At 39.2% G+C, this 13818-nt stretch overlaps 1 protein-coding gene across 1 annotated transcript in view; it reads left to right on the plus strand.

The window, feature by feature from the left end:
- The window catches only part of MICU2 (mitochondrial calcium uptake 2), a 147250-nt gene that overhangs the window by 81690 nt on the left and 51742 nt on the right, over positions 1-13818 (plus strand). Inside the window, exon 2 of the mRNA XM_074160345.1 lies at positions 3041-3188. Coding sequence (XP_074016446.1) covers positions 3041-3188 — 148 coding nt within the window. The remainder of the gene's footprint in view (positions 1-3040; positions 3189-13818) is intronic.

Below are 13818 nucleotides of genomic sequence, written 5' to 3' on the forward strand. Positions count from 1 at the left end.
GTTTGAAGATGTTGTAGGATTAGCTCTTTCCTTCTTGTCTAAACTTTTTGATTTTGTATTTGTGCAGAAAGATTAGTTTTCATTCCACAATTTTAGTTAAAGGAGAACTGTGAAGCAATTTTCCATTTTTTTAAAAATTTGCCGTTGGGCAAAAATTGCTTATGTTATTATGAGAAGGAGATGATTGTAATAAGAATGCTGCATGTTAATACCCAGCAACTATGAACTATGCATTTGATATCTGCAATGTTTGTTGAATCTTGTTAACTAAGCAATTAGCCACCTGTCCCCCAAAGTTTTAAAAAGAAGACAGCTAAAGTTCTCATTACATTAGATTTGGTTTTAAACAGTTTAGTTTTCCAGAACATACAGATCTGAATCACGGAGCTGTGTTGTAGGCCATGATGAAGCTCCATACTATGTAAGAAGCTTAAAGCAGTAATATTGGTACAAACTGGTCCTATATCAAACAAAGCAAACCTTGGCTTCAGATATTTAGAAGTATCATTCTCCTTGCATATCAAAATATGACTGTTTTAATTCTAAATTATGAGTATTTTGTTTTTTTTCTTGTTGTTGGTACCCTCCCCACCATCTTCATTAAAACCCAAGGTTTGACAGAAGCAAATCACAGAATCACATGGAGTTGGAAGGGACCTCTGGAGATCATCTAGTCCACCCCCCACCGCCAAAGCAGGTCCACCTAGAGCAGGTTGCACAGGAACTTGTCCAGGCGGGTTTTGAATGTCTCCAGAGAAGGAGACTCCACCACCTCCCTGGTCAGCCCATTCCAGTGCTCTGCCACCCTCAAAGTAAAGAAGTTCCTCCTCATGTTTAGGTGGAACTTCTTACATTCAAATTTGTGCCCATTTCCTCTTGTCCTGTCACTGGGCACCACTGAAAAAAGACCAGCCCCATCCTTTTGACACCCACCCTTTAAGAATTTATAAGCATTGATCAGATCCCCCCTCACTCTTCTCTTCTCGACTAAAAAGACCCAAGTCCCTCAGCTTCTCCTCGTAAGAGAGATGCTCCAGGCCCCTAATCATCTTTGTAGCCCTCTGCTGTACCCTCTCCAGCCGTTGCCTGTCCTTCTTGAACTGGGGAGCCCAGAACTGGACACAGTACTCCAGATGGGGCCTCACCAGGGCAGACTAGAGGGGGAGGACAACCTCCCTCGACCTGCTGGTCACACTCTTCCTGATTCACCCCAGGACGCCATTGGCCTTCTTGGCCACAAGGGCACATTGTTGGTGCATGGTCATCCTGTTGTCCACCAGGACTCCCAGGTCTTTTTCCTCAGAGCTGCTCTCCAGCAGGTCAGCCCCCAACCTGTGCTGGTGCATGGGGTTATTTCTCCCCAGGTGCAGCACCCTACACTTGTCTTTACTGAAGTACATCAGGTTCCTCTCTGCCCAACTCTCCAGCCTGTCCAGGTCTCGCTGTGTGGCAGCACAGCCCTCTGGCGTGTCAGCCACCCCTCCCAGTTTTGTATCGTCAGCAAATTTGCTGAGGGTACATTCCATCCTTCATCCAGATCATTGATGAATATATTGAAGAGGACTGAACCCAATACTGACCCTCGGGGGAATCCACTTGTTACAGACCTCCAACTAGATTCTGTGCCCCTAATAACAACCCTCTGAGCTCTGTCTTTCAGCCAGTTTTCAATCCACCTCACTGTCCATTCATCCAACCCACACTTTCTAAACTTACCTATGAGGATGCTGTGGGAGACTGTTTCAAAAGCCTTGCTGAAGTCAAGGTAGACAACACCCACCGCCCTCCCCTCATCTATCCATCCAGTCATGCCATCATAGAATGCTATCGGGTTAGTCAGACATGACTTCCCCTTGGTGAATCCATGTTGACTACTTCTGATAGCTTTCTTTTTTTCCATTGATTGTTCACTGGAAGACGTGATGCAGCACCTTAGTTGGCCATGCACTAGGCTGTACCAGCTCAGCTGCGTCACACACCGAGTAATGCCACAGGCACTGACCTCCCTGCAGGTCCATCTTGCTGTTTACTGACTTGTTTCAAGTATGTTCGAGTTGGGATCTTGGTACTTAGATTTGGATTTTTTTACTTTTCCTTCACTTTCTCACATCTTTGAACAGTCCTAAAATTTGAGTGATGCTGCTAGTGGTAAAAATTGTTCCGTGATTAATGTTCACATACACACAGACTGTTCTGAATCTTAGAGTGTCTCATTTTCTTTTTGTCACCTACTATCTCTGAAATCCTAAAACGTCTCTCTTTCAGTATGTCTGTATCCTCTCTTGCTGCCAGTAATGCTGTTACTGCTCATCAGAGTGCTACCAACTTGTATGATTTCGATCATGCGTCTCAATATTTAAGGGAGGTGGTGTGGTGGAAGTTTTTTGATTGCTTAACTATTTGAATCTTTGGGGCTGATGATACAATCTCTGAGTCTTTTGTTGGTGTTTTCATTGTTTTTCCATGTTTCTAACTTCTCTGAAAGATGGGCCCATACTTAAACTAGAACCTCATTAGACTCACATCTTAGGAGTTGCTCCAGAACTTGATAATTAACTCCAGGAGTGGATCATTTGCATGGATACAGAGCACATTTCAACCTTTGCTGAGCCAGTCACTAAGCTGGCAAAATACTGTTTGCTGTTTGGTCAGTTTAGTTTTTTGTTGAGTTAGCGAGCTGAATTTGGCTCAGCAAGAGACTGAAAAGTAGCAGAGCTGGCAAATGAGGAGGTTCAGGATCATAAGGCCAAGAGCAAGGGAGTGGGAAGCAAAGGGAGCTCTGGTGACACCAAGCCATTAATTTGGCTCAGCTGTGTTGTTAAGGCATGCTCTCAGTGAAGCCAAAAAATACTTTGGATGTCACATAAGCATGTCATTCATTAAGACCGTGGCATAAAACCTTTAGTTCCTGGTATTCTCTTGTTGTGGCTGCCCACAAAATACTGAGGTTGATCAAGATCGGGTATAGCATTCTTTTGAATGACAAGAGTTGGTGTACAAATGCAACCATCTTTCTGCATGAATTTTTTTTCTGTTTCAGAAGGAAGATGTCATTAATGAGGAAAGGGACGAAAGGCTGTCTCTTCGGAAGCATCGCTTCATGCATTTTGCATCATTGGAATATGAAGGAGAATATTACATGACACCAAGAGATTTCTTGTTCTCAGTAATGTTTGATCAAGTTGAACGTAAGTCATTTTCTCATCATTGTATTTATGAAGGAAAATAAACCTGCAGGTCCCCTTAAAGATGTAATTTGCAAATCACTGGGATAAGATCCTTTACCTGACATAAATCAGCAGAAGCCAGTTTATAAATGTTGTGCATATGGATTCTCAGAGCTACCTTTACACCAGTGAAGTGAGGCTGATGATTTAGAAATCTGGTGACTTGACGATGACATTACGTCTCTGCATAATTTACATGTCTGATCAGTATGTAGTTCCTCAATTACTTACATGTCACAGAAAATGCTAGGACTGTAATATAATAGTGTTCATACCATTCCTGGCCCCGTTATCTGCCTATCCACTTCATGACTAAGTACTCTGACCTTTTTTCTTAGAAGAGGCAGTGATGGGAGTGACTTGAATGAGTGTAATGAAGCATTGAGCTCAGCTCGAGGTATCTGGTTTCAAATCTCCTCTGAGAGAGATAAATGATTTGATAAAACCTAGTTAAGAACAGATAAAAATTCTATGAATGTTTTTAAAACAGTGCTTTTAAAAGCATGCTTTCTGAGGAGAAGATAGGACCAGGAGACACATAAAAAGTGCATAGGTTGTTGTCCTCCTTTCCTCCAGGTTTTTCTGGCCCCATTAACTCTGCACCATCTTAAGCTTCCTTTATCTTTATCTGTATCATCTTCTGTAATTTCCACATTACAGTAATTTTTAAAACATATGTTTTTTCTCCAAAAAATTGGCTTTTACAGCTTTCCCAGTATTTTTTTGCTTTAGAAAGATGAAGCTCTCCAAATTTCAAAGAGGATTGTCACTCAGAGGACAAATGCTCTGTTAGTACCTCTGCTGAGAGAAAGAGAGGGAAATCCCAACTTCAGTTATTGTTTGCTGCAGTCTGCACATACTCATGAGAGCAGCAGATTGTCTAGCAAAAGGCAGTCATATCTTGGGGTGCTCTGCCCAGCTGGCAGCAAACATCTGAGTGACTGGAGGGTGTTGAGCAGGCAATACCCCCAATTCAAGGGAATTCAAGGTAATGTGGAAGAGCTTGAGAGACAGGGAGGAAGCAGGAGACCTGACCGCACTGGAATTCGAGCCTGCAGGAAACCTGGGGCAGAAGTGAGTTTACTGACCTGCAAGTGGTCAAAGGATAGGACACAAGAATCTGTAATAAAAGAAGTTTTCTTGTGTCTGACAAAAATGTATAGGTGATAAGGATACATGGCTTCACTACTGACACACGACTTCTAATATTATACAAAGCTGAATATAAATCCTTAGAAGGACTTTATGACCTTGAGAGTCATGAAGACTCTCAAAATAACTTTTTTTTTTTTAATATATGACTAATGGAAAGAGTTCTTTCCCCTTCAAAACTTAGGTCATTAAGTTAAAAACCTAGAAGGGATTTTCTTTTGAGGTTTCCAGCTGAAACATGGAAAGACAGTGCATACTGAAATTTCCAGTTTTGAAGGTGTGGGTTTCAGACAGTTGTCTGTGAAAGCAAGGTTAGAGAAATAAGTGTTTTTCAGTCTTAGCAGTTCATACATATTAATTGGTTACTCCAACTATGATAGTACACATGCAGATTTTAAATGAAGTGGTATGCGGGTAAGATATATTTGTACTGCAGCCAAGTTAATTTCAGTTACTTTGCTAATATAAGTAAGAAACCAGCGTTAAATAGAAAAGAAAAAATAATGACACGAAAAAACACGTGAACAAAAAAAATCTTTGCACTAATGTGTATTTAGCATTTCAAATTGAGGTCAGGCTTACAACAACAGCATCATAGACAATTCATAGAAAAATGTTAATACTTGAATCTAATGCTTCTAAACATTTTTTAAGCATTATTGGTGTGGGTTCTTTGGTCAGTAGCATAAACACAACAGTAAGCATTTCTCTTCAAGTCATATTGCTTGGGATTTTAAGTTTTCTTGTAACCGGAGACAGACATAGCATTTGTTAGGAGAGAAATACAGTGTTCTAAGTATTTTCAAGGCAGTGGTGCTTTCATTGTGTTTAGGAGAGTTTCATACGAGGAAAATACAGACCTATCTCAAGTATCTGTCCAGGTATACTCAGAGTAGATCAAGATGGTGAACTTCATAGCAAAACAGCAATTATTTTTGGAAACTTTCTGCTTATATCATAAAATTAATTCCCTTTCACCCTGAACAGTGGTTTTAGACAGGCATGCCATTCCTAATCCTAGGAAGCCCTTTGGTTACTGGCATACTGACATGCAGTTTTAACATGTGATACTGCATACAAGTGGTGAGTCGTACAATGCTGAACTTAAAGCTGTAATGATTTGGTTATTCTCTACCAATTTTTGATTAATCACTAATGAAAAAAATACCCTCTTGGAAAAATTTGAAGCACCCTGGCAGTAACCATTCATCTTCATAAATATTTACTTGGAGTTGGCCAATTGGTTGCTGTATATAATAATGTGGAAGGCTTAGGGCTGTTCTAAAGTTTTGTTTCTGCTGTCTTTTTTACAGATAATAGGCAGGAACATATGACCAGCCTCATGAGCAATTCAGCTGTGTACACCAAGAAATACTGCTGAGGTTGATCACCATATTCTGTTGCTTTGTTCCTGTTCAGAGATAAACACTCCCAAAGGGGAAAAAGACAAGCAAAAAGAGGGGATGAGAAGCAGTTATGGATTGGGAATAGGGGTCCAACAGCCACTGATGATTGTCATTTGGGAATTACTTTGAAATCTCCTTTTAGTTTTTCAGTATAATTAAATTTAGAAGAAAGTAAATAAGGTGTTGTGTAAATCAAATGAGTTGTTGGTGCTAGATCAAAAGTGCTGACGTTAGAAAATACCAAAATATTTTAGCTATGTCCAGATTGTCAAGTGAATTCCTGTACACAGTTGGGTGGAATTCATTACTGAAGCAAAAATCCTAGGTGTGCCCTTTGACAAGGTTGCAAAACATGCAATAAATTGTAATTTATTATAGAACACATTTCCCAGATAAGAAAACAGATGAACTGTAGTGCAAATATATCAACTGTCATCCAACCCAAGTGATCTTGAACCCTGCTTGATAGACCTTCGTTCACCAGTTCTGCTCATTTGTTTCCTGGTGCATGGGTTTCTCTATTATTCATTTGCTTGAAGGTAGGCCAAAAATTGTGAAATCTTGGCATTGCTGTTGATTAACTCACACCTGCAAAGTTATTTACTGTCAGGGTGATAATGAAGAAAAATATTTACAGTCCTGCCATCTAAGGAGAATGAGCTGATAACACATGCAGAGTTTCCTGACAGACTTATTTTGTTCTGCATATTGACAAAGCAAAGAGCTCTATAAAGGAAGAAAGGCACCGTCCAAAAAAAATTTGCTTGCTTTTAGATGCAGTGTTTCACACTGGATTACCTTTGTAAATATTTGCCTAATTCTATTACCGTTAGTTATTTTATAGAAGGAAGCAGCCGCCTCTTTATAGCAGTGGCAAACAGTAAATAAGAAGTGGCACAACATTTGTGTCATAGATGTTTTGTCCCAGTTAACGTAGTGCATACTAAATGCACCATTGGGATTTTTGGATTCATGGCTATATGCCATGTAATCTCATGTTAAAACAATGCTACCACAGGGATATGTAGCAAACCATTGCAGAACCAGCCAAGTTCTTCTGGGTGTTCTGTGAGGTGTTTATGGAAACCATCATATCTGATGCAATGGTGGTTTAGTGAAAAAATGTTTTGTGTTACTCTTCTGATCATGTTGTAAAAACTTCTCAATGTCTAGTAAGAATAATACGACCTTGATGTGTTGCATCAGAAATTCTAGCATTTTTAAGATAACAGGTATAAGAAGGATAAAGTTCAGCTGACTTACACTGAATTTTCATTGCAATGCAGGAGTATTTTTAAAAGACCTTTCCAGCTTCATGTTAAACTTGTGTTTTAAACAGTTGCGCATACTTAGGCTCATATTCCAGATTATACAGACAATATTGTGTTAGAGTTTCTCCATGGAAATATCATCTCTGGTGTGCTGCTGTTGTAGAACATACAAGGAAATCTGTATTAAATTTTGAAAAGGACTACAGATACAAGAATCATTCAGAAGATGAAGATTTTGCATTACATTAAATCTGGACTGTGTTTATGTTTATTTTTCTGGAGAAGATTATTCTATTCCAGAAATACCTTCTCCTTTCAATTAGAAGACTAACGTTCAGGTTAGCTTGTCTGGTAACAGTTGATACCTGATAAATAGACTTCTTGATCCTTATATATATGCTCAGTCCAGATTTAATGTATTGTAGCACCTTCATGTCCTGAACCACTCCTTTATCTGTGGTACAACAGATTTTCCTGTGTTCTGTTGCCAGGAATGCCCAAGGCAGTATTTCCACAGGAGAGCCTACGTGGCAGTGAGTATTAGCACATTTTAAGTTTGCTGGTAGAAGTTATTTGACTTGGTTAAATTTCCTGTGAAAATGTGGTTGGCACAAGATTGTGGTATATTGGCAGGTTTGGTAAGATGTGTGGCTTCATGTTGCCCCAGCATCAGCATGGTCATGAATGTGAACTAATCTGAGGAAAGGGTACAGGGCGAGGCTGCGATGGACAGAAAATTGAGTTCTCCATTGTCCTTAGCGGTGCTGGTGCAGTCGGTGGGGTTTGGAGAGCCGAGAGGGAGCAGCCAGTAAATGGGCACTTCAGAACGAGCTGAGTCAGTCTTTTTGTTTCTATATCTTGAGTTTTTGCCTTTTTTAGCATTGCTATGTTGTCAATGTTGCTGAACTCCTCCAAACACAGTAGAGAATTCTGCCAGCTGGGATATGCAGGACAGAGATGAGCCCTTGCCCAGTGCTAGATGGAAGGTAAAGTGAAGCAAAGGCAAAGCAGCATCATGATGGTTTAAGGTCATTATATGAATCTCTTCTGAGTTCTAGAAAAATGAAACAAAATCAGCCGTTTCTAGCCAGAGCTTCTTAGTCATCGTTGTTTACTCATTTCTTAAAGTAGAGTTATAAGTGAAGGAAAGTAATGTTCCTGTTGAGGGATCTGCACACATAAGCAAAGATAAGCAAACTGCTGAAAATTTCTGCTTCTGTAACCAGCCCATACTGTGAATTTTTCATCTTCGTCACCCAAACAGCATTAGGAAATCCTACCACAACCCTAAGAAAGTCTTTCAAGTAACATATTGTATCCAGTTGGCCTTTTACTTTCCCTTAAGTGTCCAAATACAACATTAAAATTGATGTTCTGAATAAAACATTAGACCATTTTGGATAAAATGTTGTACCTCAGCCAATTGTTGGTAAATAGATAAGCTAAATAAGATATATTTTTTTTTCTTCTTTTCCCCTCAGCAATAGCATGTTAAACACTGATACCTTAGTTACATAGGCTGTCTAATGCAACACTGAAGATCTTCATGGGATTCGTTTATCTAAGAATTAATTTGAAATAGTTCTTTATCTAGAAACAGTAGAAATACTTCAGAAAATACCATAATCTTTATAATGTGTATTTTTGTCTGGACATAAGCTTTGTTGCGAAATAAAAATAAAGACTAATGCATTTTCGTAGCAGTTCTATCAAGAGGTGCTACATAACAGCATCGGAAATGGGATTCTTGAGGGGAAATGGGGTCTTCCACCCCACAGCAATCAAATCTGGTCTGTTGGCTGCTTTTTTGGTGTATTAGCCACTGTCCACTGCACTGACTTATTGCTTGCTCTTATTTTTCAGAAAAACTTGTTAGGTTGAGGATCTGAAAAATAGATGCAAGAGGTGCGGGGATTAGAGCAGAGGTGTTGGGGGAGAGCTGGCTTCCAGCGCTGTAGCCCCTGCAGCTGCAGCAGCGAGGAAGCCTGCGGGGTCCGGTGGGGAGCAGGGGGAAGGATTGAGCAGTGGAGTTCGGAGGAGAGGGAACCATGGAGCAAAATCACTTCAGAAGAAGCAGGTTTTAGCATATGATTGCACAGGGAGGTGGTGTCCTTTTTCTGTCCCCCTTCCATTTCCATGCCGTGAACCATGTTACAGAGACAGTGCAGAAGGTACCTGGGATACATTCCTTGTAAGGTCAAACAGGAAAATATATTTTTGATCCTTAAAATTATACTGACAGTGTGTTAATTGCATTTGTATTTTTGTGGTCATGTCTGCATGAGATGACAGTAAGGTTACAATAAGCTCGTGGCTTTGTTGTAATTAATTCTTATTTTTCCCTTTATGGCATTGCTGACTAGCTCGAGAATGATGCAGATCAAAGTTCTTATCTTGATTGACTGCAGTGCTTACTGATTAGGTAAAAACTTCAGCAAGATGTTATGTTTTGAAAATATATTACTAACTATTTAGCTTTCTAAAAAACAATTGTTAATGAGAAGATATATTGCAAATTCTCAATGAATGAAAGCAATTTTTAAAAATTCAACACAAAAATAGTACCCATAATAAAACTGGTCAGGCTTCAGCAGAGTTGCAAGCAAGAGGCAAGTGGTCTCTGCACACATCTTGAAGGATTTAGTTATTTAAAGTGTGAAAGTTATTGGTTATTTAATAGCATCTGAATGGAAAACAGATTCCTTGAAACGAATGAAAATATATTGTGCGCATACAGAATACTTGTAGTACAAGTAATGGAAAGATCTGGTTATTAATAACAGGAGTCTGCTTGTTGTATAAACATCGGCTGCCTTAGAATTTCAGGAGTCTTGCAACAGTTTCTGCTTTATTCAAGTATTCCAGTTTTGTGACATGCTACCATGATATTTAAATACTTAACAGAGAAGTCACTTTTTTTTTTTATACATATGAGCAAATTTCAAGAACTTGTATAATCATTCTTGGTCTCTGAATATTTTTCCTATTTGTAAAGGTTTTGTTTTTTTTTTTTTATTTTTGTAGAATACCACACACTATTTCAACTACATTTAGAACATACTGTCGGCATACCACAGAAAATATCTCCGGGATTTTTTCTGCCACGGGTTCTGAATTCTTTTTGTCAGATTACTTCAGTATTATTTTTTTAATAAATTCAGTGGAACTTAATCAGTTCTGAAACATCCTGCTTAACTGACAATTAAGTCTTAACAGATGTAGCGTGAAAATCAGACTCAATGAATTTTTATCACTCTTAAATGTATTTTAATTTCTTGCAACATATGTCCTTAACACAGACAGGTATTAGTTTGTACCTAAGAAGTACAGTCTGTTTTTAAAATTCCTTGGGTTGCATTCAGATATTTGGAACTGATGGGGATCTGGCGGACCCTCAGTGGGTGATAGCAGGTGCCAGGAGTGCAGGTCAGGCTCCTGCCAAAATCTAGCATGCGTTCTAGCCTCGCATTTTCAGTTTTTTGTAACTCTTTCGGTGCTGATGATTCTGTGCTTTTCCTTAGGCCAACACTGAATTTTTATTATATTAGTCATAGGATTTATCCTTTTTTGAGTAATCTTGAAATAGGCTGATTTTTTCACCAGCATGTTCTCATAACAAATGTTACATTTTGGTTGTTTTTTTAAATATCTAAGGTAGAGTCATCGAGTATCAGTCACATTTCTCCTAGGCAATGATAGCAGGCAAGGTGTGCAGCCTGCTTTGGCAGATGAGAGGAGTTGTCCTTACTTGCCAAACGGACGGGGTCTCCAGGGAGACCTTTGAGATGTTCCACTGCTCCCTGTTTGGAAAACACTGGCATGGATTTCCTAAGAGAGAAACTACCCGGGTTATCCTCCCTTTTTCACTCCCCAGCCCTGCACCTGCAGGAAGCTATAGCGGAGATTGCACTCAGTAGCCTTTCTCATCTACCGTGAAACAAAAGCAAATACCGAGCTTCAAGACTTTTTTCCATGTGTAAAACACAGAGGTTTTTCTTGTTAGAGCCACCTGTTTAACCAGCAGTGCCCTCTCTTGGGCTTACCAGCTTCCTTACTGCAGAGGAGAGTACAGCCGAGAGCCAACTCTTAGCAATCGAATCCATCTTCCAACGTTGTTCAGTCTGTCAGAGAGCTCTGGTCCTCACACCACCATCCGTAATGCTGGCGACCACCTGGTCACTCTGCTGGCTGCATCTTTAGTTAAATACCTTTCCTCTCAGATCTGGGAAAGGCTTGAGCACCTGAAAGCATAAGGATTTTTCAGCCATAGCTAATGAATTATACCATGTTTTCCAACAAACCCTGCCTTGGTTCTTACCAAATGAAAGGTGTTCAGCATTGTTACTATGTCCAAATGCATCCTAATTAGCAATTTTTGGTTTTTCTATTTAGCTTATCAGTATAGAGAAAATGCCAGTATCCTGGGACTTTGTTCATTAAGAGCTGCGATCCTACTTGGCTTAATTAAAATTAAAAAATGGGCTCCTTATATGGAAATTGATTATAAAACATGGCCAAGCCAGCTGCCATTTGACTTTGCTCCAGACTATTTCAATTGTCTTTCAGGAGAGCTGACGTTTGAAGTCTTCACTATGATACAGCTTGTTCTCCCAAGTGCCAGCCACCTTTCCAAACCTTGGATTCACGTCCCTTGCACCATTACCTCTGATACTGCTGGAACTACTGGGACAGTGGTGTTTTGCTGCTGTATTGGTATTGGCAAGCACTAGGTCAGTCACGTATCCCACCAGAGAAACTGCCAGTTCCAGAAAACAGACAATTTTTGTCTTTTTTTTGTTCCTCTCTAAATGTTTTTTGGTTTTGATTTGGTTCTTCCTGCAGAAGAGTAAGGTGTGTTTGTTCTTAACTGTGGACTGGATCCAAGCAGTTGCGAGCCTTGCAGAGCATATTCTTATAATAGAGAATGCTAAAATTAGTCATTTTGTCTCATGTGGATGGACATCTGCTTTTCCATTGGGACTGTATTTATTTACTGTGTCTGACAACTTCTGAACAGTCACCCACACCCTGACATAGCAATTATTTCTTCTCCATGGATTTTTTGATGAGATCTTACTTCTGTTTTGCGGTCACTTTCTTGGGAGAAAGTATAAAACCTAATGCTCAAAAATTTCATCTGCTTCTCTGGATTTGTGCAAATCGGCAAAAGAGAGTAACTATTTAGCAGAAAAGAGAAATGTTTTTTGTAATGTTTATAGTGGTAAAGGCTGTCTCTATTGAAAAAGTAAGAGGGGCTTTTAAACCAGTATGGTTAATTTAAAAGTACAGTGGGCAACATAAATTAACTTTACTCTTTTGCTACAAGAAAGCCATCTATTGCTTGCTGTTCATTTGCACCCACTTTGAGAATTGTAAAAAGCCTACTTAAAAATTTGATTAAAATTTCAATTCAATCTCTTTCCTCTGCAGCTAAAATAAATGCTTATTTCAGGAGGATGGTCCCTATTCTTTATGTCCAGTACTGCTGTAAGGAGGAAAAAGGATCTCTGCTTAGTTATACCACTGTAAGAACACTTGTATTTATTACCACAGCTCACCTAAGTTAACATTTAATATCTGGTAATGTGTTTTTAAGGATTTGTGTCCTCTACTAGGGTGATACATAATGGCTTAGCACGTGTTTTTAGCATTTCATGGCTAAGTATGTCAAAACTTATCATATATATTCTAAAAGCCAGCTCCTATTTTAGCAGTTTAAAAACTTAAAATAGAGACCTTTTAAAGATTTTTCATGCTTAATTTAAAATAATTTGTAACCACTGCTTATATTGGAAAATGGTGACACAGCATCTCCTCTGTTGCTTGAAAACTCTTCTGATATCCAACCTAAAATTAAGCACAGTTTAAACCCACTTGCTCTTATGCCAACATTTCTCATTACCTAAAACTGGAGTTTTTTCTTTTGAATCTTAACCCTATGATGCATTATAGATAATTATATTACCACTCAGCAGTGGTCTTGTTAGGTTAAGCAAACCCAGGTTTATTTTTATAACACAGCTTCATTCTGGTACTCTGAGAAACTGGCCAAAACTGGATTGCTCCACCAGTTTTTTTGTTTGATGAAAATAGGATAAACCTTTCTTAGCTTAAAATAGAGGAGTATTCTGTTATCACTTACATACCATTGGAGCCCCTGCTGTAGGAAAACTTCCCAAACATCTGTTAATTGGTATGTGACAGATGTTAATGATGTATAAACAAGTCAGACTCAGCAGGGGCTGTTACTGGTTTGCTCAGAGCTTCTGTATGTGCTAATAACAGAATGAACTAATATTAGAAGTAGAAAATCCTGGCTAATTTAAAGGTAAAAGCGAGAATGACGTGGACCATCAACTGAAGGAAAGCAAGTCAGCCACTGAAAGGAACTCCGATTAAGCACGAGAGGGAGGAAAGAAAGAAAAGCTAGACATTGCAATAATGCCTGAACCTGGAGAGTTATGGAAATAATGAAGTAGGGCTGTGCAGGATCAGTAAAATACCCAAAGCACTAGGCAGTCTTCTGTAGGAAGATTCCCAAACATGGTTGTTAGAATGTCCTTATCTTCTCACAATGGCTACTGGAAAAAGTAATGCTATCACTGGGGTCATCTGCGTTAAAATGGCCTTCCTAAAATTTTCATGTAAGGTTGCACTTCAGAGCCTTATAAAGGGAAAAGGTTACTTCTGGAAATTCTGACATGACGGGATTGGCTTAATTCAGCTCTGAATAGCAATTCCCTTTATCACTAGTCATCCTTG

The sequence above is a fragment of the Numenius arquata genome, chromosome 1 (genome assembly GCF_964106895.1).
Source record: "Numenius arquata chromosome 1, bNumArq3.hap1.1, whole genome shotgun sequence".
NCBI lineage: Eukaryota > Metazoa > Chordata > Aves > Charadriiformes > Scolopacidae > Numenius > Numenius arquata.